Raw genomic sequence first — 25,234 nt, forward strand, 5'->3', positions numbered from 1 at the left:
GAGAGAAAAGAGAACCGTCAAAATGACCACATCTTATCATTAGCAGAAATCTCCCAAGAATACTTGAGAATTCACATATTTCCTCTGGCCAAGGTATTTAATTCCCCCTGCAGAAGTAGCTCTTAACCACCATACAATCAGGGCTACAACTTCCACTTCCAAACCAACCAAACCCAGTGCCGTTGAGTCGATTCCGACTCATAGCAAACCTATAGGACAGAGTAGAACTGCCCCATAGAGTTTCCAAGGAGCACCTGGTGGATTCAAACTGCTGACCCTTTGGTTAGCAGCCATAGCACTTAACCACTACAGCACCAGGGTTTCCAACTTCCACTTAGGAGAATTTAAATGCTCTCAAATAGAATTCACATCAGATCAGAAGCCATCTACAAATATTTCTCTAAATTTAACTGTTTCAATCAGATAATCACATGGTCTACTACGCCAGCTATGACAACTTGAAGAGGAATGGCATTGAATTCATCGTCAAAAAGAATATTTCACTATCTCTTCTGAAGTACAACACTGCCAGTGATAGGATAATATCCATATGCCTATAAGGAAGAAGAGTTGATATCAGTTACACACCAACAACTAAGGCCAATTAAATTGAAGACTTTTAACAACCTACGCTGTCTGAAATTTATGGAAGATTCAATCAAGATGAACTGATAATTACTGGGGGTTGTAATCCATGAGTTAGAAAGAAAAAAGAAGGTTCTGTAGTTAGAAAACACAGCCTTGGTGATAGAAATGATGCCAGAGATCACATGATAGAACTTTGCAAGAACATTGCCAATACGTTTTTTTCAACAACGTAAATGGCGGCTGTACACGTGGACCTCATCAGGTATGAATACACAGGAATCAGATCTACTACATCTGTGGAAAGAGACCATGGAAAAGCTCAGTATCATTAGTCAGAACAAAGTCAGGGGCTAACTGCAGAGCAGGCCATCTATTGCTCGTTTGCAAGTTCAAATTGAAGCTGAATAAAATTAGAACAAGTCCACAAGAGCCAAAGAATGACCTTGAATACATCCCATCTGAATTCGGAGACCATCATAGATTTGAGAAATTTAACAGTAATGACTGAAAACCAGATGAGTTGTGGAGTGAGTAATGACTTCATACATGACGAAAGCAAGAGGTCATTAAAAAGGGAGAAAAGAAAGAAAAGACTAAAATGGTTGTCCAAAGAGACTGAAACTTGCTTTTGAAAGTTAAATAGCTAAAGCAAATGGGAGAAATGATAAAGTAAAAGAGCTGAACAGAAAATTTCAAAGAGCAGATCTGGAAGACAAAGTACAGTATTATAATGACACGTGGAGTTAGAAACCAAAAGGGAAGAAGATGTTAGGCATTTCTGAAGCTGAAAGAACTGAAGAAAAAATTTGCATCTTGAGTTGAAAGATTCTATGAGAAAAATATTAAACGATGCAGGAAGCATCAAAAGAAGTTGGAAGGATTACACAGTCACTATACCAAAAAGAACTGGTGGACGCGCAACCATTTCAGGACGAAGCATAGGATCAGAAACTGGTGGTACTGAAGGAAGAGGCCCAAGCTTCATTGAAGGAATTGGTGAAAAACCAGACTCCAGGAATTGACGGAATACCAATTTAGATTTTTTAACAAATGGATGCAGTGTTGGAAGTGCCCACTCATCTATGCCAAGAAATTTGGAAGACAACTATTTGGCCAATCAATTGAAAGAGATCCATATATATGCCTTTTCCCATGGAAGGGGCTCCAATTGAATTTATAAATTATTGAACAATATCATTAACATCACACATAAGTAAAATTTTACTGAAGATCATTCAAAAGCAGCTGCAGCAGTACAATGACAGGGAACTGTCTGAAATTCAAGCTGGATTCAGAAGAGGATGTGGAATCAGGGGTATCATTGTTGATGTCAGCTGGATCTGGGCTGAAAGCAGACAATGCCGTAAAGATGTTTACCTGTACTTTACATGTTAAGCAAAGAATTTCCACCCTGTGGATCATAACAAATTACAGGAAGCATTGCAAAGAATGGGAATTCCAGAACATGCAATTGAGCTCATGTGGAACCTGTACATTGACCAAGAGGCAGATGGTTGAACAGAACAATTGCATACTTCATGGTTTAAAATCAGGAAAGGTGTTCCTTAAGGTTTTATCCTTTCACGATATTTATTCAATCTCTATGTTAATCAAATAATATGAGAAACTGGACTATATGAAGAAGAACATGGCATCAGGATTGGAGGAAGACTCATTAACAACCTGCGTTATGCAGATGACAAAAAAGTACTTGCTGAAAGTGAAAAGGACTTGAAGCACTTACTGATAAATATCAAAGACTACAGCCTCAGTATGGATTACGCCTTAACATAAAACATAAATTCTCACAACTGGAACAATAAGCAACAACTTGATAAATGGAGAAAAGTTTGGAGCTGTCAAGAATTTCATTTTATTTGGATCCACAATCAACACCCATAGAAGCAATGGTCAAGAAATCAAAGGACACATTGGACTGGGCAAATCTGAGGCATATGACCTCTTTAAAGTTTTGAAAAGCAAAGATGTCACCTTGAAGACCAAGGTCTACCTGACCCAAGCCATGGTGTTTTCAATTGCCTCATATGCATGTGAAAGTTGGGCAAAGAATAAGGAAGACCAAAGAGTTCACACCTTTGAATTATGGTGTTGATGAAGAATACTGAATATAGCATAAAATGCCAAGAAAAAATGAACATATTTGTCTTGAAAAATATACAGACCAATTTCTCCTTAAAAGCAAGAATGGTGAGACACCATCTCACATATTTGGGACCTGTTATCAGGCGGAATCAATCCCTGGAGAAGTACATCATGACTGTAAAAGCAGGGGGTTAGTGAAAAAGGGGAGAACCCTCAAGGAGATGGATTGTTTCAGTACTGCAACAACAGGGCTCATGCATAACAAGGGGATGTCTGAGGAGCAGGCAGCTTTGCATTCCTTTGTGCACAGGATTGCCAGGAATTAGGGGCATAATAACAACAGCTAATAGGAAAAACAACACCCTCACTTCTCCAAGCCTCCCTGGCCTTGGCTTCATAACAGGGAGGAGAATTATATCTCCAGGATTATTATGGGGATGGCTTATTAGGACAATGCTAGGCACATAGATGTCTGCTATTACTTTAGTAAAGAGGTAGAATTTAATCAAGGGTTTATGATGGATAGAATCTGAGTAGGGTGAAAAGAAAGAAGGTTCCAGAATGGGGAGCAACATGTGAACAAAACCAGAGGCAGAAATGAGATGCAGTGTAGAGAATACCTCTGCCAAAATTTTCAAACTTTTTACCAATTGTACTAAGAAGATTCAAAAATTACATGATGAATATTTTCCGTATTTAACCAGAGGAAGAATACAGATCCCCAGTCCTGTTCCCTTCAAGAATCTTTTTTTTTAATAATTTTTTTTATTTTTTTTATAATTCTTATTGTGCTTTAAGTGAGAGTTTACAAATCAAGTCAGTCTCTCACATAAAAACTTATATACACCTTGCTACATACTCCCAATTACTCTCCCCCCAATGAGACAGCCCACTACTTCCTTCCACTCTCTCTGTTCGTGTCCATTTTGCCAACTTCTAAGCCCCTCTACCCTCCCATCTCCCCTCCAGGCAGGAGGTGCCAACATAGTCTTGAGTGTCTGCCTGATCCAAGTAGCTCACTCCTCACCAGCATCCCTCTCCTACCCATTGTTCACTCCAATCCATGTCCGACGAGCTGGTTTCTGGAATGGTTCCTTTCCTGGGCCAACAAAAGGTCTGGGGGCCATGACCACTGAGGTCCTTCTAGTATCAGTCAGATCATTAAGTCTGGCCTTTTTATGAGAATTTGGGATCTGCATCCCACTGTTCCCCTGCTTCCTCAGGGGTCCTCTGCTGTGTTCCCTGTCAGGGCAGTCATCGGTTGTGGCTGGGTACCATCCAGAACTTCTGGTCTCAGGATAATGTAGTCTCTGGTTCATGTAGCCCTTTCTGTCTCTTGGGCTCTTTATTACCTTGTGTCCTTGGTGTTCTTCATTCTCCTTTGATCCAGGTGGGTTGAGACTCATTGATGGCATCTTAGATGACTGCTGGCTAGCATTTAAGACCCCAGATGCCACTATTAAAAGTGGCATGCAGAATGTTTTCTTTTAATAGATTTTATTATGCCAATTGACTTAGATGTCCCCTGAAACCATGGTCCCCAAACCCCTGTTCCTGCTTCGCTAACCTTCGAAGCATTCAGTTTATTCAGGAAACTTCTTTGCTTTTGGTTTAGTCCAGTTGTGCTGACCTCCACTGTACTAAGTGCTGTCCCTCCCTTTACCTAAAGTAGTTCTTATCTACCATCTAATTAGTAAATATCCCTCTCCCACCCAGCCTCCCTCCCCACTCTCGTAACCACAAAAGAATGTGTTCTTCTCAGCTTAAACTATTTCTCAAGATCTAATAACCCACTGCCATTGAGTCGATTCCAACTCATAGCGACTCTATAGGACAGAGTAGAACTGCCCCATAGAGTTTCCAAGGATCTAATAATAGTGGTCTTATACAATATTTGTCCTTTTGCAACTGACTAATTTCACTAGCATAATGTCTTCCAGGTTCCTCCATGTTATGAAATGTTCCACAGATTCATCACTGTTCTTTATTGATTAGTAGTATTCCATTGTGTGAATATACCATAATTTATTTATCCATTCATTCGTTGATGGGCACCTTGGTTGCTTCCATGTTTTTGCTATTGTAAACAGTGCTGCAATAAACATGGGGTGCATACATATGTTCGTGTAAAGGCTCTTATTTTTCTAGGATATATTCCGAGGAGTGGGATTGCTGGGGCTTATGGTAGTTCTACTTGTAGCTTTTTAAGGAAGTGCCAAATCGATTTCTAAAGTGGTTGTACCATTTTACATTCTGACTAGCAGTGTAAAAGTGTTCCAATCTCTCCACAGCCTCTCCAACATTTATTATTTGTGTTTTTTGGATCAATGCCAGCCTTGATTCAGTGAGATGGAATCTCATTGTAGTTTTGATTTGCATTTCTCTAATGGCCAATGATCCAAAACATTTCCTCATGTATCTGTTAGCTGCCAGAATGTCTTCTTTAGTGAAGTGCGTGTTCATATCCTTTGCCCATTTTTTAATTGGGTTTTTTGTCTTTTTGTGGCTCAGTTTTAGCAGAATCATGTAGATTTTAGAGATCAGGTACTGGTCAGAGATGTTGTAGCTGAAAATTTTTTTTCCCAGTCTGTAGGTGGTCTTTTTACTCTTTTGGTAAAGTCTTTAGATGAGCATAGGTGTTTGATTTTTAATAGCTCCCAGTTATCTGGTTTCTCTTCATCATTTTTAGTAATGTTTTGTATTCTGTTTATGCCATGTATTAGGGCTCCTAACATTGTCCCTATGTTTTCTTCCGTGATCTTTATCGTTTTAGACTTAATGTTTAGGTCTTTTATCCATTTGGAGTTAGTTTTTGTGCATGGTGTGAGGTATGGGTCCTGTTTCTTTTTTTTGGACATAGATACCCAGTTACGCCAGCACCATTTGTTAAAAAGGCTATCTTTTCCCCAGTTAACTGACACTGGGCCTTTGTCAAATATCAGCTGCTGATATGTGGATGGATTTATACCTGGGTTCTCAATTCTGTTCCATTGGTCTATGTGTCTGTTGTTGTACCAGTACCAGGCTGTTTTGACTGCTGTGATGGTATAATATGCTCCAAAATCAGGAAGAGCGAGGCCTCCTACTTTGTTCCTCTTTTTCATTAATGCTTTACTTATCTGAGGCTCCTTTCCCTTCCATATGAAGTTGGTGATTTGTTTCTCCATCTCATTAAAAAATGTCATTCGAATTTTGATCCGAGTTGCATTGTATATATACCAAACCCAACCCAGTGCTATCGATAGATAGGATAGACATTTTTACAATGTTAAGTCTTCCTATCCATAAGCAAGGTATGTTTTTCCACTTACCTAGGTCCCTTCTGGCTTCTTGGAGTAGTACCTTACAGTTTTCTTTGTATAGGTCTTTTATGTGTCTCTGGTTAGATTTATTCCTAAGTATTTTATCTTCTTTGGGGTTACTGTGAATGGTATTGATTTGTTGATTTCCTCTTCCATGTTCTTTTTGTTGGTGTAGAGGAATCCAACCCATTTTTGTATTTTTATCTTGTAACCTGATACTCTGCTGAACTCTTCTATTCGTTTCAGTCGTGTTTTTTTTGAGGATTCTTTAGGGCTTTCTGTGTATAAGATCATGTCATCTGCAAACAGAGATACTTTTACTTCTTCCTTACCAATCTGGATGCCCTTTATTTCTTTATCCAGCCTATTTGCTCTTGCTAGGACCTCCAGCACAATGTTGAATAAGAGTGGTGTTAAGGGGCATCCTTGTTTGCTTCCCGTTCTTAAGGGGAATGTTTTTAGATTCTTTCAATTAAGGATGACGTTGGCTGTGGGCTTTGTATAAATGCCCTTTATTATGTTGAGGAATTTTCCTTCTATTCCTATTTTTCTGAGAGTTTTTATGATGAATGGGTGTTGGACTTTGTCAAATGGGTTTCCTGCATCAATTGATAAAATCATGTGATTCTTGTCTTTTGTTTTATTTATATGGTGGATTACATTAATTGTTTTTCTAATATTGAGCCATCCTTGCATACCTGGTATAAATCCCACTTGGTCGTGGTGGATTATTTTTTGATATGTTGTGGAGTTCTATTGGCTAGAATTTTGTTGAGGATTTTTGTATCTATGTTCTTGAGGGATATAGGTCTGTAATTTGCTCTTTTTGTGGTGTCTTTTTTTTTTACCTGGTTTTGGTATCAGGGATATGGTGTCTTCATAGAATGAGTTAGGTAGTATTCCATTATTTTCTATGCTTTGAAATACCTTTAGTAGTAGTGGTGTTAAGTCTTATCTGAAAGTTTGGTAGAGCTCTGCAGTGAAGCCCTCAGGACCAGGTTTTTTTTTTGGGGGGGGGTAGTTTTTTGATTACCTTTTCAATCCCTTTTTTTGTTATGGGTCTATTTAGTTGTTCTGCTTCTGTTTGTGTTAGTTTAGGTACGTAACGTGTTTCGAGGAATTCATCCATTTCTTCTCGGTTTGCAAATTTGTTAGAGTACAATTTTTCATAGCAATCTGATAGGATTCTTTTAATTTCAGTTGGGTCTGTAGTGATATGGCCCATCTCATTTCTTATTTGGGTTATTTGTTTCCTTTCTGGTATTTCTTTAGTCTGTCTGGCCAATGGTTTATCAATTTTGTTGATTTTTTCAAAGAACCAGCTTTTGGCCTTGTTAACACTTTCAATTGTTTTTCTGTTCTCTAATTCATTTAATTCTTCTCTGATTTTTATTATTCATTTTCTTCTGGTGCCGGATGATTTCTTTTGTTGCTCTTTTTCTATTTGTTCAAGTTGTAGGGACAGTTTCTGATTTTGGCTCTTTCTTCTTTTTGTATGTGTGCATCTATTGATATTAATTGACCTCTGAGCACTGCTTTTGCTGTGTCCCAAAGGTTCTGATAGGAAGTGTTTTCATTCTCATTGCATTCTATGAATTTATTTATTCCCTCCTTAATATCTTCTATAACACAGTCTTCTTTGAGCAGAGTATTGTTCAGTTTCCAAGTATTTGATTTCTTTTCCCTGCTTTTTCTGTTATTGGTTTCTACTTTTACGGCCTTATGGTCTGAGAAGATGCTTTGTAATATTTCGATGTTTTAGATCCTGCAAAGGCTTGTTTTATGACCTCATATGTAGTCTATTGTAGAATGCTCCCTGTGCACTAGAAAAGAAGGTATACTTTGCAGCTGTTGGAAGGAGTGTTCTGTATAAATCTATGAGATCAGGTTGGTTGATTGTGGCATTCAGGTCTTCTGTGTCTTTATTGAGCTTATTACTGGATGTCCTGTCCTTCACCGAAAGTGGTGAGTTGAAGACTCCTCCTATAATTGTGGAGGTGTCTATCTCACTTTTCAATTCTGTTAGAGTTTGTTTTATGTATCTTGCAGCCCTGTCATTGGGTGCATAAATATTTAATATGTTTATATCTTCCTGGTAAATTCTCCCTTTAGTCATTATGCAGTGCCCTTCTTTATCCTTTCTGGTAGATTTAACTTTAAAGTCTATTTTGTCAGAAATTAATATTGCCACTCCTGCTCTTTTTCAATTGTTGTTTGCTTGATATGTTTTTTTCCATCCTTTGAGTTTTAGCTTATTTGTGTCTCTAAGTCTAAGGTGTGTCTCTTGCATGCAGCATATAGACGGATCGTGTTTTTTTTTATCCAGTCTGCGACTCTCTGTCTCTTTATTGGTGCATTTAGACTATTTACATTCAGCATAATTATAGATAAGTATGAGTTTAGTGATGTCATTTTGATACCTTTTTTTGTGTTGTTGACAATTTCATTTTTCCACTTACTTTTCTGTGCTGTTTTTCTTTGTAAATTTTGTGTTCCTATTTTCATAGTAGTTGAATTTATTTTTGCTGACTTGTTATGTTTATCTTGGTTTTTATTTTGAATTATGGAATTGTTAGACCTCTTTGTGGTTACCTTAATATTTCCCCCTTTTTTTTTCTAAATAAAAACCTAACTTGTGTTTTCCTATATCGCCTGGGTTTCCTCTCCGTATGGATGGCCTATGCCTCCGATATTTAGACCCTCTTTTTTTATTATTGTAATCTTTTACATAATGACATCAATGATTTCCTGTTTTGAGCATTTTTTTTAATTAATCTTATTTTGTTTTTGTGATTTCCCCATATGACTTGATATCAGGATGTTATGTTCTGTGACCTTGTGTTGTGATGGTATCTGATAATATTGATTTTCTGACCAAAAAATTTGCTTTAGTAATTCTTGTAGCTTTGGTTTGATTTTTGCAAATTTTCTAAGCTTGGGTTTATCTGTACATGTCTTAATTTCACCTTCATATTTGAGAGAGAGTTTTACTGAGTATATTATTCTTGGTTGGCAGTTTTTCTCCTTCAGAGCTCTATATATGTCATCCCATTGCTTTCTTGCCTGCATGTTTTCTGTCTAGGAGTCCAAACATTTTCTTATTGATTCTCTCTTGTAGGTGACTTTTTGTTTATCCCTGGCTACTTTTAAATTTTCCTCTTTATCTTTGGTTTTGGCAAGTTTGGTGATAATATTTCTTGGGGATTTTCTTTTGGGATCTATCTTGTATGGGCTTTGATGAGCATCTTGGGTCGATGTACTTTCATCTTTTTTCAATGCCAGGGAAGTTTTCTGCCAATAGATCTTCAGCTATACTCTCTGTATTTTCTGTTACCCCTCCCTATTCTGGAACCCCAATCACATGCAAGTTATTCTTCTTGATAGAGTCTCACATGATTCTTAGGGTTTCTTCATTTTTTTTTTTAATTCTTTTATCTGCTTTTTCTTCAACTGCATTGGTGTTAATTACCTTATCCTCCAGCTCTCCCACTCTGCTTTCCAATTCCTCGATTCTGCTCTTCTGACTTCCTATTGAGTTCTCTAATTCTGTAATTTCATTGTTAATCTTTTGGATTCCTGAATGCTGTCTATCTATGGATTCTTGAAGCTTATTAATTTTTTCACTATGTTCTTGAATAATCTTTTTGATTTCTTCAACTGCTTTATCAGTGTGTTCCTTGGCTTTTCTGTAGATTGCCTTATTTCAAGAAACCCTGGTGGCATAGTAGTTAAGTGATATAGCTGTTAACCAAAGGGTCGGCAGTTCAAATCCGCCAGGCGCGGCAGTTCTACTCTGTCCTATAGGGTCACTATGAGTCGGAAGCGACTCGATGGCACTGGGTTTTTTGGTGGGCCTTGTTTCATTTCTGAGGTCATCCCTGATGTCTTGAATCATTCTGTATATTAGTTTTTTTATATTTTACATCTGGCAATTCCAGGAATGTATCTTCATTTGGGAAAGATTTTGATTCATTGATTTGGGGGGTTGTAGAAGCAATCATGGTCTGCTTCTTTATGTGATTTGATATCGACTGCTGTGTCTGAGCCATCTATAAGTTATTGTAATGATTTATTTTATATTTGCTTACTGAGTCTTATTTTCTTTTTTTGTTTTGTTTCAGTACACCCAGATGGGCTACTAAAGTGCACTAACTTAATTGTTGGAGCCTTTGAATCACTTATGTCCTGTTACCAGCTGGTTTGTGCTGCTACCCATTATATGAGCCTATGAGTCCATTCACTATTCTTGAGTAGAATCAGCTCATGTGTCCTGATGGTGGGTCACCTAGTGTGTGGTGTAGGCTCTCCCCTACTATCATAGAGGAGTAGTAGTGATGGTTGTATGCACCGGTTTCTAGTAGTGGCAGCAGGTCACACTCCAAGGAGGCAGGATGCTGACAGCCTTCCCCCATATGCCAGTGAGGAAGGAGCATCTGTGTTCTCTAGAGCGCTCAGGTGGTTGGGCTCTGCAGCTATACCTTAGACACCCAATGCTTGTACCTCTAAAAATTGGTAGGTGCCACTATCCTCAGACCACTTTAGCAGGTGGTTAGGTGGTGTGGATGGAGCCTTAGACCTCAGTTCCCTGCTGCAGATCAGTGAGGTCTCTGTTTAATAGGTAGAGTGGTATCAGACTTCCAAAACTTGCCTTTCCAGTGCTCAGCTACACAAATTACAGTCATATTTCTAAAAGAATTGCCTTCGCATTAAAATAGCCACCTGGTTCCATGTAGGGGTGAAAGCCAAAGACTGTGGATCTCTTATGCATGGATGCTGCTAGATCTGTACTGTTATTCCAGTTTAGAGAAATCAGGAAAGGATTTTTAACCTGATTGTTAATTGCTGCTTTTCCAGGCCAGGAGAATGGGTTAGGGGAAAAAAAAAACCCACAAAGCAGTTTAGTCTCTGGCCCAGGGTATTCCAGTGTTAATGAGGTTGGCCAGGGCAGGGAGGGGAGGGATCAGATAGATAAGAGAGAGTAAAATAAACTCACTTATCTTGTTTGGTGAGGACTGTTTTATCTGAGATTCTGGAGGGGTGTGTAGCCTGTGGCTGGGTCCTTGCAGAGATTGTCCCAGTGGTTAGCACTGTGTCCTTGCTTGCCTTGTCTCAGGAAGCCACGATCATCTCCACAGCTCTGGCCCAAGGCTCCACAAGGTTTTAGGTTTGGGGCACATCTTGCCAGGCTCTGGAACTGGTCTCTTTGTCTGAGTGTGATTTGTCCTTCCCCTGAGGGCTCAGGGCTGGGGTGTGGTATGCTGGGTTCCAGTACTGGTCGGTGCCCCAGTGAGTGGATTCTCATTCCCCTGAGGGCTCAGGGCTGGGGCATGGCTCACCAGCCTCTGGGACTGCTGTCTCCTTCAGTGCGCATATTTTCACTCCCCTGTCACTGAGGTCGATTCCCTAGTTCTGAGTTTGATGGTCAGGGTTCGTAGATTGCCATGTATGTAATCAATTCACTTGTATTTCTGAGTCTTTGTTGCAAGAGGAGTATGTGGGAGCTTCTGCCAGTCAGCCATCTTGGTCTCACCCTCCCTTCAAGATTCTTATTCATTAAGTCTAGAGAGATTTATAGGTTGGATATGAGTTGGAATCGACTTCATGGCAGTGGGCTTAGGTAAATATAGCCAGAATGTTCCTTAGATTCAAAGGTGATGAGGCTTCATCTTGCTTATTGTGGACATGTAATCGGAGGGACCAATCTTTAGAGAAGAACATTATGTTTGGTAAAGAAGAGGATTAATGACAAAAAGGAAGACTCTCAAGAAGATGGATTGATACACTGACTATAGCAATGATTGTGAAGATGGCACAGGACTGGAGAATGTTTTCTTCTGTTATACATAGGGTCACTCTAGGTCAGAGCCAAATCTAGGCACCTAATACTAACAACAAGGAGAGGCCCAGAACCTGAATATGAAAAAACACTACATATTTGTGGGTCATGTAGGTTACAATAAGCCTACTATTTGTAATGCTGTAGCTATTCCATGAGTCTATGAAAACATATTTTAACATACATGTTTGACTCTAATTTTTTTTTTAAGTTTCAGTAACTCAAAAAGTACTTCCACTACTACCATGGAAATCTCTACTCCAGATCATAAACAACAATGGTTTCCTTATTTCTTGTTTTTGTTGTTGTTGCTGTTAGGTCCAGTTGGTTCTGAACAATTTCTACCCTATTTACAACAGAATGAAACACTGCCCAACCCTGAGCCATCCTCACAATTGTTGTTATGCTCGAGCCCACTGTTGCAGTCCTGTGTCATCCTATCTCTTTGAGGGTCTTCTTCTTTTTCACTAACCCTCTACTTACCCAAGTATGATGGCCTTTTCCAGTGACTGGTCCCTCCTGATGACATGTACAAAGTATGTGAGAGGAGCATTCTGGCTGTACTTCTTCCAAAAGAGATTGGTTCATTCTTCTTGCCAAGCACAGTATAATCAGTATTCTTTGCCATCACCAACATTCAAAGACATCAATTCATTTTCAATCTTCCTTCTTCATTGTCCAACTCTCACATGCATATGAGGCTTTTGAAAGCACCATGGCTTGGGTCAGGATAACCTTGGTCTTTAATGTGACATCTTTGCTTTTTAAATTTCTGAAGAAATAATTTCCACGTAAGTTGCCCAATGCAATGCAATACAATGCAGTGCAATGCAATGCAGTGCAGTGCAATTCAATGCATGTGTCTTAGTCATCTGGTGCTCCCATAATAGAATACCAGAAGTGGGTGGATTTAACAAAGAGAAATTTATTTCCTCATAGTAAAGTAGGCTAAAAGTCCAAATTTAAGGTGCAGCTCCCATTTCTCTATCAGCTCTGGAAGAAGGTCCTTGTCCTCAGTCTTCCCATGGTTGAGGAACTTCTTAGGCACAGGGATCCCAGGTCCAGAGGACACGCTCTGCTCTTGGCTGCTTTCTTGCGGTATGAGGTCCCCAACTCTCTGCTTGCTTCCTTTTCCTTTTATCTCTTGAGAGAGAAAATGTTGTGCAGGACACACCCCAGGGAATCTCCTTTTGCCTTGGATAAGGTAGGTGACCTGGGTGAGGGTGGTGTTACAGTCTCACCCTAATCCTTTAACATAAAATTACAATCACAGAATGGAGAACAACCACAGAATACTGGGAATCAGGGCCTAACCAAGTTGTTAGACACATTTTGGGGGGGACATAATTCAGTCCATGAAAGCATGTAAGAAAATGACATAAATAATGTAACTTCAAGTAAATACCAGAATATATTTAGACACAGACTCCCTCACAGGCAAATCAATCCACTTACTTGAAATCATTTTCAAGTTTTCCGTAGTATCTTGGAAGGTTCAGCATCTTCACAATTTGACCAAAAGCCTCTTTCACTGCCTGAAAACAGTTGCTGTTATGAGTGGCCAGAGATCTTTGAACAATTTCAAGGTACTCTAAGAAAAAAAAAAAAAAAAAAGTTGCATTCAGCAATATTTAACTGTAAGTATTAAAAAAAATTGTTTTTAATTTATAAAATAGAGTTCTTCAAGTTTGCAATTACCTCCATTTTATCACAAAGTTAAACTTCAAAATTAACAGATTTTCTCAGAATGCCAAGGAATGTCACTAGTAAACACAGACTTATGACTATGCTTCATAAATCCTGATCAATTAATGAACTGGGGTGTGGATTTACACTTTCAAGTAGGTAGGTAAAAAGGTGCCTCAAATTTACACATTTCAAATTTCTTGTACCAGATGATATTCTATCAAGGATACAGAAACATGAACTGTTTATATGTGAAAATTTCAAATATTTAAGGAAAGTTATCTGGAATGTATCTCTTTTTTTGATGAGGTAGGTTTTTTTTTTTGTTTTTTGATAAAGAAACTTAAGCACAAATTTTACACTTTATTCATTTTAATAGGAACATGTATGCAGAAGCCCAAATTGGCATTGAAGAGTTTTTATCCACTTTGAAAAATCCTAATGCCATTAACTATAAAGGGTTTATCATAAAGTCAGGTAAAACTAAAACCAAACCTGTTGTCATAGAGTCAATTTCAACTTAAAGCAGTCCTATAGGACAGTAGAACTGCCCCATAGAATTTCCAAGAAGCAACTGGTGGATTCAAACTGCCGACATTTGGTTCTCAGCCATAGCTCTTAACCACTATGGCACCAGGGTCAGGTAGCAGGAAAAGAATGAAAGACAACTTCAAAATAGGTAAGTTTTGGCAGGACCCAACATAGTGCTATATATGGAAGCACCACACTGTTCCTCTACAGCAAAGATCTGAAAAACTAAGTAAAACAGAGACAAATGTCAATCCTGTAACCCTAGAGCATTAAATGAAGAGATAAAGAACTCAGCCCAGCACCAAATGGAATAATAAACTGACAGAGAACATAGAGCTAGGAATGATATGCTCAGAGGTCCCTTCAGCTAATGCACAGATCCTCCATCTTGGAATCCTGTCAGAGATTGGCAGACTGGGAGCACAGGAAAGCAGGTTCACATTGCTCCAAGCAGGAGACAGAACACCTGGTAACCAGAGATATATGCTTTCCCATCCTGCATCATTCTGTCCCCTGCTTGACCTCCCCAGGTTCATAGCTTGCTACAGTAGTTTGATCAGTCGGGAAGCACAGGGTCTGTACCACCTGGATTCACCCCACCCACTTCAGAGATTGGCAGACAGGGAGTATGGGAAAGCAGCTTCCTTGAGCTCCCAGCAGGAGACAGAGCACTGGGTGACCAGCAATACACACTTACCCACCCTACCTTCTTCCCCCTTGCTCAGCCTCCTTTCTTTCCCTCTGGCTGCAGTCTCTTGGTTGGGAGGCACTGCCTTCAACCTCATGTCACTTGGATTCACCCCACCCACAATTTCCAGCTCTCTGAGTACCATTTGTTTGTTGCTAGTGTTGCTTTTATTTGCTTCTTTTGGTTTTTTCCATGCCTTTCACCACCTTGCCCTCCTTTCTCTCAAACACCTAGATCCATATGTAATCTTTGCTTCTTCTTGAAACCCGTGAAGAGCTGCTTGGCAGGAGAACTTCTTCCCCAGGCTGCACTGCCATGCTGTTGGGATCCCTGGTTTTTGTTTGTTTTTGTTTTGTCTTATTTTATTCTGTTTTGTTTGTTTTTCTTTTTGTGGCTTGGGACCCCTTCTCACCAGGGTGTACTGCGCAACTTGGGAGCCACTTCCCTGGTCTACTAAGCTGCATCACTGGAATCCCTGGGGGAATTTCTTTTCTCTTTTTTCCTTTTCTTCATATCTCAGTTCCTCATCTCTCTATACTTACATTCTTTTCCTGTCCCCTGAATACCTGGCACTGTGTGACATCTCTACCCCTTCTAGTGAGGCTGTACTGCATTTCATGGGAGTCACTTCTCTGGTCTCTCAGACACACCAGTGGAGACCCTGGGGGCTTTGGTGCTTTATTTCTGGTTATTAATTAATTTATTATGATGTTTTTCTTTTAACCTTTTCCTTTTTTTTTTTTTAAATCCATTTATCAGTTTCTCATCTTTCCACTCCAGTGGCAAACTCCTTTAGCACTTTTTTTTGTTTGATCCTGTTTCTGTCTTCTCTCTCTCCTCTTTCCCCTACCCATCTTAGCTCCACAAATCACAACCTCCCCTCTCCATCCTGGCTATTGGCACTGTGAACTCAACAGCACACATCAGAACAGCACAGGCCCTGCCCACCAGAACCTACCCTGGACTGATTGCCAGCCTGCCCTGTCAGCCCTAGTACATGCCACAAAAAAAAAAAAAAAAACCATTCCAGACCTTCTCCTTCAGCTAGACCTGTCCTGCCTCTTTGTAGCTGAGCTAGTGGCCATGTTCACTGGACAAGGAGGTGAAAAGTGTCTTACCCACAGAGAAGCAAACAACGAAGAATGCACAGCCTGCCTGCTCAGGCAAAACCAAATAAAACAAAAATGCAGGATGAAACAAACGAATCTATAATCAATAAATAAAAAAAAAAAAATAAGTAGGGAAAGACCTGAAGACAGCAGACAATATCAAAACATATTAAAAAAAGAAAAGAAAGAACAGGATAGCTCCATTAGTTGTCTAAATTAAAACACCACATGACCTTCCAGTAGAAGAAAAGGCACTAGAACTACCTGATGGAGAATTCACATCTTGAATGTTTGGAGCTATCCAAGAGTTGAAGTAAAAAGCAGACAAAAATGAGGGAAAAAAATCAACAAAATTTGTAGAAAAGGCAGATGAATTCTGTAAAAATGTAGACCAAAAAATAGATGAAATTAAGTAAAATAATAAAGGAACAAAATTCCAAAATAAATTCACAACTAGAAATCCTACAAAAACAACAATTAGAAATCAAAAAGATAAACTACAAGATTTCAGAAATGGACAGTGTCATAGATGGACTGAGGAGCAGGTTTGAAACAATGGAAGACAGGATCAGTGAAATTGAAGACAAACACTTGGCTACAACTCTGTTTGATGAAAAATCAGAAGAAAGAATGAATAAAAAGAAGAAACTCTGAGAATTAAAATTATGTGGTATAAAATCAAAAGCAAAAATTTCAAGCAATCAAAGTTCCAGAGCAGGGGGAGAAAACAGAAGAAACAGAAAGGATCATTGAATAATTGCCGACAGAAAACTTCTCTAATATCATGAAAGATGAAAAGCTGACTCTCCAAGAAGCTCAATGAACCCCTTATAAATAGACCCAAAAATTAATCACCGAGTTCATACAGTAATCACACCCACCAAAACCAAAGACAAAGATTGTACCAGCCAGTTACCAACCTAGGAAATATACTCTCAATGACTATCCAAAACCGAAAGAATTACAACAGGGAACCAGAGAGGTTAATCTGTCAGAACAATAAAGAGAGGGAATAAACAATGTAAGTATAGAACTTTGTAATGGAGAGGAAGTTAATGTATAGACTGGTTCAAACCTGAGGATGTAAGGGTAAATTTCAAGGTAACCACAAAGAAAGTTAACAAATCTAGTCACCAATATAAAGAAGAAAAACATAAACTCTCAGTAAAACCAAATCTACAAAAAGAGAAGAAATGAGAAAGAAAAAAAAAATCCGCAAACAAAAGGACTTCAGCACGTGAGAAGAAGAGGAACAAAGAAAAGATCAGCATGAAAAAAAATTACAAAATGATAGCAATAAAATCACACCTATCAATAAGTATACTGAATGTAAATGGCCTAAACGCATCCAGAAAGTGGCAAAGAGTGACAGAATGGATTAAAAAAAAAAAAAGGACCCACCAATCTACTGTCTACAAGATGCACGCTTTATAAAGAAACATGTAAATTTATAAAACCAAACAATGGAAAAAATACATATCAAGCAAACAATTACCAAAAAAGAGCCAGAGTAGAAAACTAATCTCACGTAAAATAGCATTTAAAACAAAATCCACCATAAAAGACAAAGAAGGGCACTATATAAATGATTAAAGGGACAATTCATTATGACCACAATGCCATCAAGGTAGATATTAACAACAAGAAGAGTAAGGGAAAAAGTTCAATTACATGGAAACTTAAAATTTGCTTAAAACCCATCCAGTAATTGAAAAAATCAGAGATAGATAAAAAATTCCTAGTATCAATCAAGAATAAAAACACATCATACCAAAACGTTTAAGACACAGCAAAGGCAGTCATCTGAGGTCACTTTATAACAATATATGCACCCACTAAAAAAGAAGAAAGGGATAAAATCAAAACATTAGCTACACAACTCAAACAAACAGAAAGAGAACAGAAAAGAAGCCCACAGCTACAAGAAGAAAGTAGAGAATAAAGTTAGAGCAGAAATACATGAAACAGAGAATAGAAAAACAATAGAATACAAAAACCAAAACCAAAAGTTGGTTCTTCGTAAGGATCAACAAAATTGGCAAACCACTTGCCTAAGCGAAAAAAGACAAACAAGAGAAAATGCAAATAACTCAAATAAGAAATAAAATGGGGGATATTACAACAGAGCCAAATGAAGTAAAAAGGATCATGACAGATTATTATGAAAAACTATACTCCAACAAATTTGAAAACCTTGACGAAATGGACAAATTCCTAGAGAAACACTACCTACCAAAAATAACACAAAATAATGTTGAAAATCAGAACAGACCCATAACAGAGAAGAGATTGAAAAAGTAATTTAAAAACTCCAACAAATAGAAAGCCCTGGCCCAGATGGTTTCACTGGATAATTCTAGCAAACATTCAGAGAAGAGCTTACACCAGGACTAACTACTCAAACTATTTCAGAACATAGAAAAGGAAGTGACACTTCCAAATTTATTCTATGAAGCCAGATAGCCCTGATATCCAAACCAGGCAAATACACACACACACACACACACACACACACAGAACATTACAGACCAATATCTCTCATAAACATAGATGCAAAAATTCTCAACAGAATTCTAGCCAATAGAATTCAACATCATATAAAAAAAATAGATCGCAACCAAGTAGGATTCATACCAATTATACAAGGATGATTCAACATTAGGAAATCAATCAATGCTATCCATCACATAAATACAAGGAAAGAAACGAATCACGTGAACATCTCAATGGACACACAAAAGGCATTTGACAAAGTCCAACACCTGTTCCTGATAAACACTCTCAATAAAATAGATATTGGTAAGCAATGTCATACCACAATGTGTGTACTAACTGTTTGATGAGAATGCTACTTTGTTCTGTAAACCTTCAACTAAAGTGCAATAAAAAAAAAGAAGAAAATGGGTAGAGGAAGGAAATTTCTCAACATAATAAAGAGCATCAATGTAAAAGAAACAGTAAACATCATTCTTAACAGAGAGAGGGTGAAAACATTCACCTTGAGAACAGGAAGAAGATAAGGATGGCCTTCATCACTACTCCAATTTAGCATTGTGTTGGAAGTCTTAGCTAGAGCAATAAGGCAACAAAAAGAAATCAAGTGCATCCAAGTTGGAAATAAAGAAGTTAAACTGTCCCTGTTTATGGATGATATGATTCTATACATAGAAAACCCAAAAGATTCCAAGAGACAACTACTAGATCTAGTAGAAAGATTAAGAACAGTAACAGAATACCAGATAAACATACAAAAGTCAGTTCGATTTCTATACCCCAATACAGAGAGCAATGCAAAGGAAAGCAGGAAAGCAATACCATTTCAAAGAGCCCTAAAAAATAAAATATTTAGAAATAAATCTAACCAGAGACGGAAAAGGCCTATACAAAGAAAACTGCAAAACACTACAGCAGGAAACCACAAGAGACATACATAAATGGAAAAACGTACCGTGCTTATGGATAGGTAGATTTAACATTGTGAAAATAAAAATTTTTCAGCAAAGTGATTTACCAATACAAGGCAATTCTAACACAAATAACTACAACACTATTTAAAGCATCAAAAAATGAATCATTAACTTTATATGGAAAGGGAAGAGGTCCTGGATAAGTAAAGCACTATTGAAGATGAAGAATGAAGTAGGAGGACTCGCACTACCTGACCTCAGAATCTACTACACAGCTACAGTAGTAAAAACAGCTTGGTACTGGTATGAAAACAGATATATTGGCCATTTGGAACAGAATTGAGAACCCAGATGTAAATCCATCCACCTATGGTCAACGGACCTTGGAAGAGAGCCCAAAGTTCGTAAAATGGGGAGAATACAGTCTTTTTAACAAATGGTGCTGGCAAAACTGGATGTCCATCTACAAAAAACTGAAACAGGATCCATACCTCACACCATACACACACACACACACAAAATTCAAAATGGATCAACGACCTAAATATAAAGCCAAAAACTATAAAGTGCATAGAAGAAAAAATGGAATCAACACTAGAGACCCTAATACATGGCATTAACATGATACAAACCATAACCAACAACACACAAACTCCAGAATATAAGCTAGATTACTGGGGTCTTCTAAAAATTAAAAACTTAATGCTCATCAAAAGGATTCACCACAAAAGTAAAACAAGAACCTACTGATTGGGAAACAGTTTTGGGCTGTTACAAACTGAAGGTCTAATCTCTAAAATATACAGGAAAATCCAACACCTCTACAAAAAAAAAGATAATCCAATTTAAAAATAGGCAAAGGAAATGAACAGACATTTCATGAAAAAGATATTTGAGGGGCCAACAGATACATGAGGAAATGCTCATGATCACTAGCCATTAGAGAAATACATATCAAAACACATTGAAATACCATCTCACCCCAACAATACTGGCACAAACCAAAAAAAACAGGAAATAACAAATGTTGGAAAGGCTGCAGGGAGATCAAAACTCTTATGCACTGCTGGTGGGAATGCAAAATGATATCACCGTTTTGCAAAAAGATATGGAGCTTTCTTAGAGAGGTAGAAACAGAAATACCAAATGATCCAGCAATCCAACTCCTAGAATACATCCTAGAGAAATGAGTCGTCACACAAATAGGCAGGTGCACGTCCATGTTCATTGCAGCATTGATCACAATAGTAAAAAGATGGAAACAACCTAGATGCCCATCAACAGAGGAATGGATAAATAAACTATAGTACATATACACAATGGAGTATTATGCAATGATAAAGACCAATGATGAATCTGTGAATCTTGTCATAACATGGATGAATCGGTAGGGCTCTATGCTGGGTAAAACGAGCCATCACAAAAGGCAAATATTGTAGGAGACCACTACTGTAAAAACTCACGAAATTTTAAACACGAAAAGAGACAATCTTTGATGGTTATGAAGGAGTGGAGGGTGGGGATGGAAAAACATAGACAATAGGTAAGTGGTAACTTTGGTGAAGGGTAAGACAGTGCACAATAATGGGGAAGCCAGAAAAACTCATACAAGATCATGGAAGCTCCATAGACACATCAAAACTCCCTTAGGGATCTAGTTGCCAAACTGATGGCTGTGGGCACCAGGTTCTCAGGGAACATCCAGCTTAATTGGCATAACACAGTTTATAAAGAAAATGTTCTACATTCTACATTGTGAGTAGCATCTGGGATCTTAAATCCTGTGAGCAGCCATACAAGATACTCCACTGATATTGCCCCTTCATGAGCAAGGGAGAAGGAAGAAAACTAAAGATATAAGGGCAGTATTAGTCCAAAGGACTAATGGACCACATCTGCCCTGACTTCCAGCAGACTGAGTCCAGTACAAATATCTGGTACCTGGCTACCACCACTGACTGCTCTGACTGGGGTCACAATAAAGGGTCTGGGACAGAGCTGGCAAAAAATGTAAAACAAAATTCTGACTCACATAAAAGACCAGACTTACTGGCCTGTAAAGACTGTAGAAACTTCGAGAGTATGGTCCCTGGACATCCTTTTAGCTCAGTAATGAAATCACTCCTGAGGTTCACCCTTCAGCCAAAGACTAAAAAATATAAAACAAAATGAGACTAAAGGGGCACAACAGCCCAGGCACAAAGATGAGAAGACAGGAAGGGATAGGAAAGCAGGTAATAGGGAACCCAAGATGGAGAAGGGAGTGTCTTGACATGTCATGGGGTTGGTAACCAAAGTCATAAAACAATATGTGTACTAACTGTTTAATAAGAAACTAGTTTGTTCTCTAAACCTTCATCTAAAGAACAACAAAAAGAAGTTAAAATATTAAAAAAGAATAGGTAAGTTTTGTCATTTAAAAAAAGAACTTTTTTTACTTTTTTGGAAAAAGCTAAATCATAAATTCTTTCACTATTACATCAAAAACTATGACTTTTCACTTCATTTGCACCAATTATGAAGCTGTCACCAATCATATAGCTGCAGATATTGATACCAGCTATCAACAGTAGGTAGCATAGTAATCTCTCATGGACCCTATTATATGGGGAGGAAGATAGAGTCAAGTCTAGTTGGGTGATGCTATGTTATTGGACCATGCTTGGTTAATTTATCAGTAACTTATAGATGCTTTTGCTATTTTATATATATACATGGACATATATAATATACATAATATATATAGACATATATATGCATACATGTGCCATAAATGCCAAACCTGTTACCACCATGTAGATTCCAACTCATGGTGACCTCATATGTGTCAAAGTTGAACTATGCTCCATAGGGTTCTCAATGACTGATTTTTCAGAAGTAGGTTACCAGACTTTGCTTCCAAGGTGCCCCTGCATGGACTTGAACATCTGACCATTTGATTATCAGTCCAGATTGTTAACCATTAGTGCCACCCAGGGACTCCCATATATAGGTGGACTTACCATAAAAATTAGCTTTTGCTTGGATCGGTGCACTGCTGCCCACTGCTGCAGCAAACAATTCAGGGTGTTTTATTCTCGACCACACTGCAAGGGAGCCAGCAGAAGAGCAGCCAAATGCAACCCACTTATTTTCGGTGAGTCCCATTTTTTCTGCTATTTGAGTTCGGAAGTTCGCAATGTCAGCCAAAGCTTGCCTGCTGCTGAGGTACTGGAGGCTGGCAGTACTCAGATCTCTACAATGAAAGCATAAAAACACTCTGTGACAACAAAGCAGAGAATGTGTGGCTTAACATCAGATTTACTATAAAGTAAAAATGAATATTATGAAAACATGTTGAATATTTATATCAGGTCCAACTTGAAATTTCAGTTAGCATAACCTGGTTGACAGTGACAAAGAAATGCAGGAACTAGCAATAATTGCTATCATTTGTCTCATTGTAGTTATTTCATTTCCTCTTGTCACCACTCTGAAGGAGATTCAAATGCCTGTCACTACCCATATCGTTTTTATCTTTTGCATTCCAATCACTAGTAATTTTCAGTGCTGCCTGATTGCATGTTTGATCACTTTTGAAATGTGAAAGTTAGAAACAAAGCTGAAGGATCTGTAGTTGGAAAACATGACCTTGGTAATAGCAACAAAGCTGGAGATTGCACAATGGAAGTTTGCAAGACAAATGACTTCTTCATTGCCAATATCTGTTTCCACCAACATAAATGGTGACTACACACATGGACCATGCCAAACGGAATATACAGGAATCAAATCAGCTACATCTGTGGAAAGACACAATGGAAAAACTCAATATCATCATTCAGAACAAGGCCAGGAGTTGACTGTGAATCAGACCAGGAATTCTTCATATGCAAGTTCAGTTTGAAACTGAGGGAAATGAGAACAAGTCCACGAAAGCTAAAATACAGCCTTGAGTATATCCCACTTGAACTGAGAGACCATCTCAAGGATAGATTTCACATGTTGAACACTAATGACCAAAGACCAGGCAACTTATGGAATGACATCAGGGACATCACACATGAAGAAAGCAAGAGGAAATTGAAAACAAAACAAAACAAAAAGACCAAAATTGATGTCAGAAGAGATTCTGAAATCTATCTTTTCTTGAATGTTGAGTAGCAAAAGCAAAGGGAAGAAATGATGAAATGAAAAAGCTGAAGCAAAGATTTCAAAATGTTTGAGAAGGCAAAGGATTATAATGACATGTGCGAACCCTGGAGTTAGAAAACAAAGAGAAAGAACATGCTCAGCATTTCTCAAGCTGAAAGAACTCAAGAAAAAATTCAAGCCTCAAGTTACAATACTGAAGAATTCTACAGGGAAAATATTGAATGATGCAAGAGACACTAAAAGAAGATGGAAGGAATACACAGAGCCAGTATACCAAAAAAATTGGTCGACATTCAACCATAGACACATCCAAACTGTTTTAGGGACCGAATTGCTGGGCTGAATGCTATGGGGACCATGGTCTCTGGGAACATCTAGCTCAATTGACATAACATAGTTTATAAAGAAAATGTACTACAGCCTGCTTTGGTGTGCATCCTCAGAGTTCTTAAAACCCTGTGAGTGGCAATCTAGGATGTTCCACTGGTCTCAACCCTTCAGGAGCAAGGAAGAATGAAGAAAACTAAAGAGACAAGGGAAATATTAATCCAAAGGGCTAATGGGCCACATCTGCACCAGGATAAGTCCAGTAGAACTAGATGGTTACAAGCTAACACCACTGACTGCTCTGACAGTGATCACAAAAGAGGGTCCTGGACAGACATGGAAAAAACTGTAGAAGAAAATTCTAACTCAAAAAGAAAGACCAGACTGGCTGGCCTGACCGAGAATGGAGAAACCCTGAGAGTATGGCCCTGGGACACTTTTTCAGCTCAGGAATGAGGTCATCCCTGAGGTTCAAAATTCAGCCAAACATTGGACAGGCCCATAAAACAATAAGAGACGAAAGTGGCACAGCAGCCCAAGAGCAAGGACTAGAAGGCATAAGGGACCAGGAAACCTGGTAATGGGAAGGGGGGGAGATTTCAAAGAACTCAAGAAGACAAAGTATCATGATACATGCGCAAAGCCCTGGACATAGAAAACCAAAAGGAAAGAACGCACTCAGCATTTCTCAAGCTAAAAGAACTGAAGAAAAAATTCAAGGCCTGAGTTCACGTATTGAAGTTTTCTACGAGGAAAATATTAAACAACACAGGAAGAATCAAAAGAAGATGTAAGGAATACATGGAGTCCTAAAACAAAAAGAACTGGTTGACATCCAACCATTTCAGAACATAGCAAATGATCAGGAAGTGATGGTACTGAGGAAGAGGTTCACGCTGCACTAAAGGCATTTGTGAAAAATAAGTCTCCAGGAATTGAAAGAACACCAACTGAGATATTACAACAAACTAATGCAGTGCTGAAAATGCTCACTTGTCTATACCAAGAAATTTTGAAGATAGCTACTCGGTCAACAACAACAGGCTGGATGTAAACCATATTTATACCAATTTCCAAGAAAGGTGAACCAACTGAATGTGGAAAATATCAAACAATATCACTAATATCAAGGTGGCATCTTTGCTCTTCAACACTTTAAAGATGTCAACTTGAAGACTAAGGTCTGCCTGACCAAAGCCATGGTATTTTCAATCACATCATATGCATGTGAAAGCTGGACAATGAATAAGGAAGACCGAAGAAGAATTGACACCTTTGAAAATGGTGTTGGTGAAGAATATTGAATATACCATGGACTGCCAAAAGAACAAACAAATCTGCCTTAGAAGAACTACAACCAGAATGTTCCTTAGAAGTAAGGATGACAAGACTGCATCTTACATACTTTGGACATGTTGTCAGGAGGGATCAGTCCGTGGAGAAGGACATCGTGCTTGGCAGAGTACAGGGTCAGCAGAAAAGAGGAAGACCCTCAATGAGGTGTATTGGCACAGTGGCTGCAA

General features: G+C 38.4%; 1 protein-coding gene across 1 annotated transcript in view; it reads right to left on the bottom strand.

The window, feature by feature from the left end:
• The window catches only part of LOC100667245 (putative serine protease K12H4.7), a 77,531-nt gene that overhangs the window by 32,411 nt on the left and 19,886 nt on the right, over positions 1 to 25,234 (bottom strand). Inside the window, exons 3-4 of the mRNA XM_064287394.1 lie at positions 22,253 to 22,485; positions 13,285 to 13,420 (exon numbers count right to left, since the gene is read on the bottom strand). Coding sequence (XP_064143464.1) covers positions 13,285 to 13,420; positions 22,253 to 22,485 — 369 coding nt within the window. The remainder of the gene's footprint in view (positions 1 to 13,284; positions 13,421 to 22,252; positions 22,486 to 25,234) is intronic.

The sequence above is a fragment of the Loxodonta africana genome, chromosome 6, assembly GCF_030014295.1.
Source record: "Loxodonta africana isolate mLoxAfr1 chromosome 6, mLoxAfr1.hap2, whole genome shotgun sequence".
NCBI lineage: Eukaryota > Metazoa > Chordata > Mammalia > Proboscidea > Elephantidae > Loxodonta > Loxodonta africana.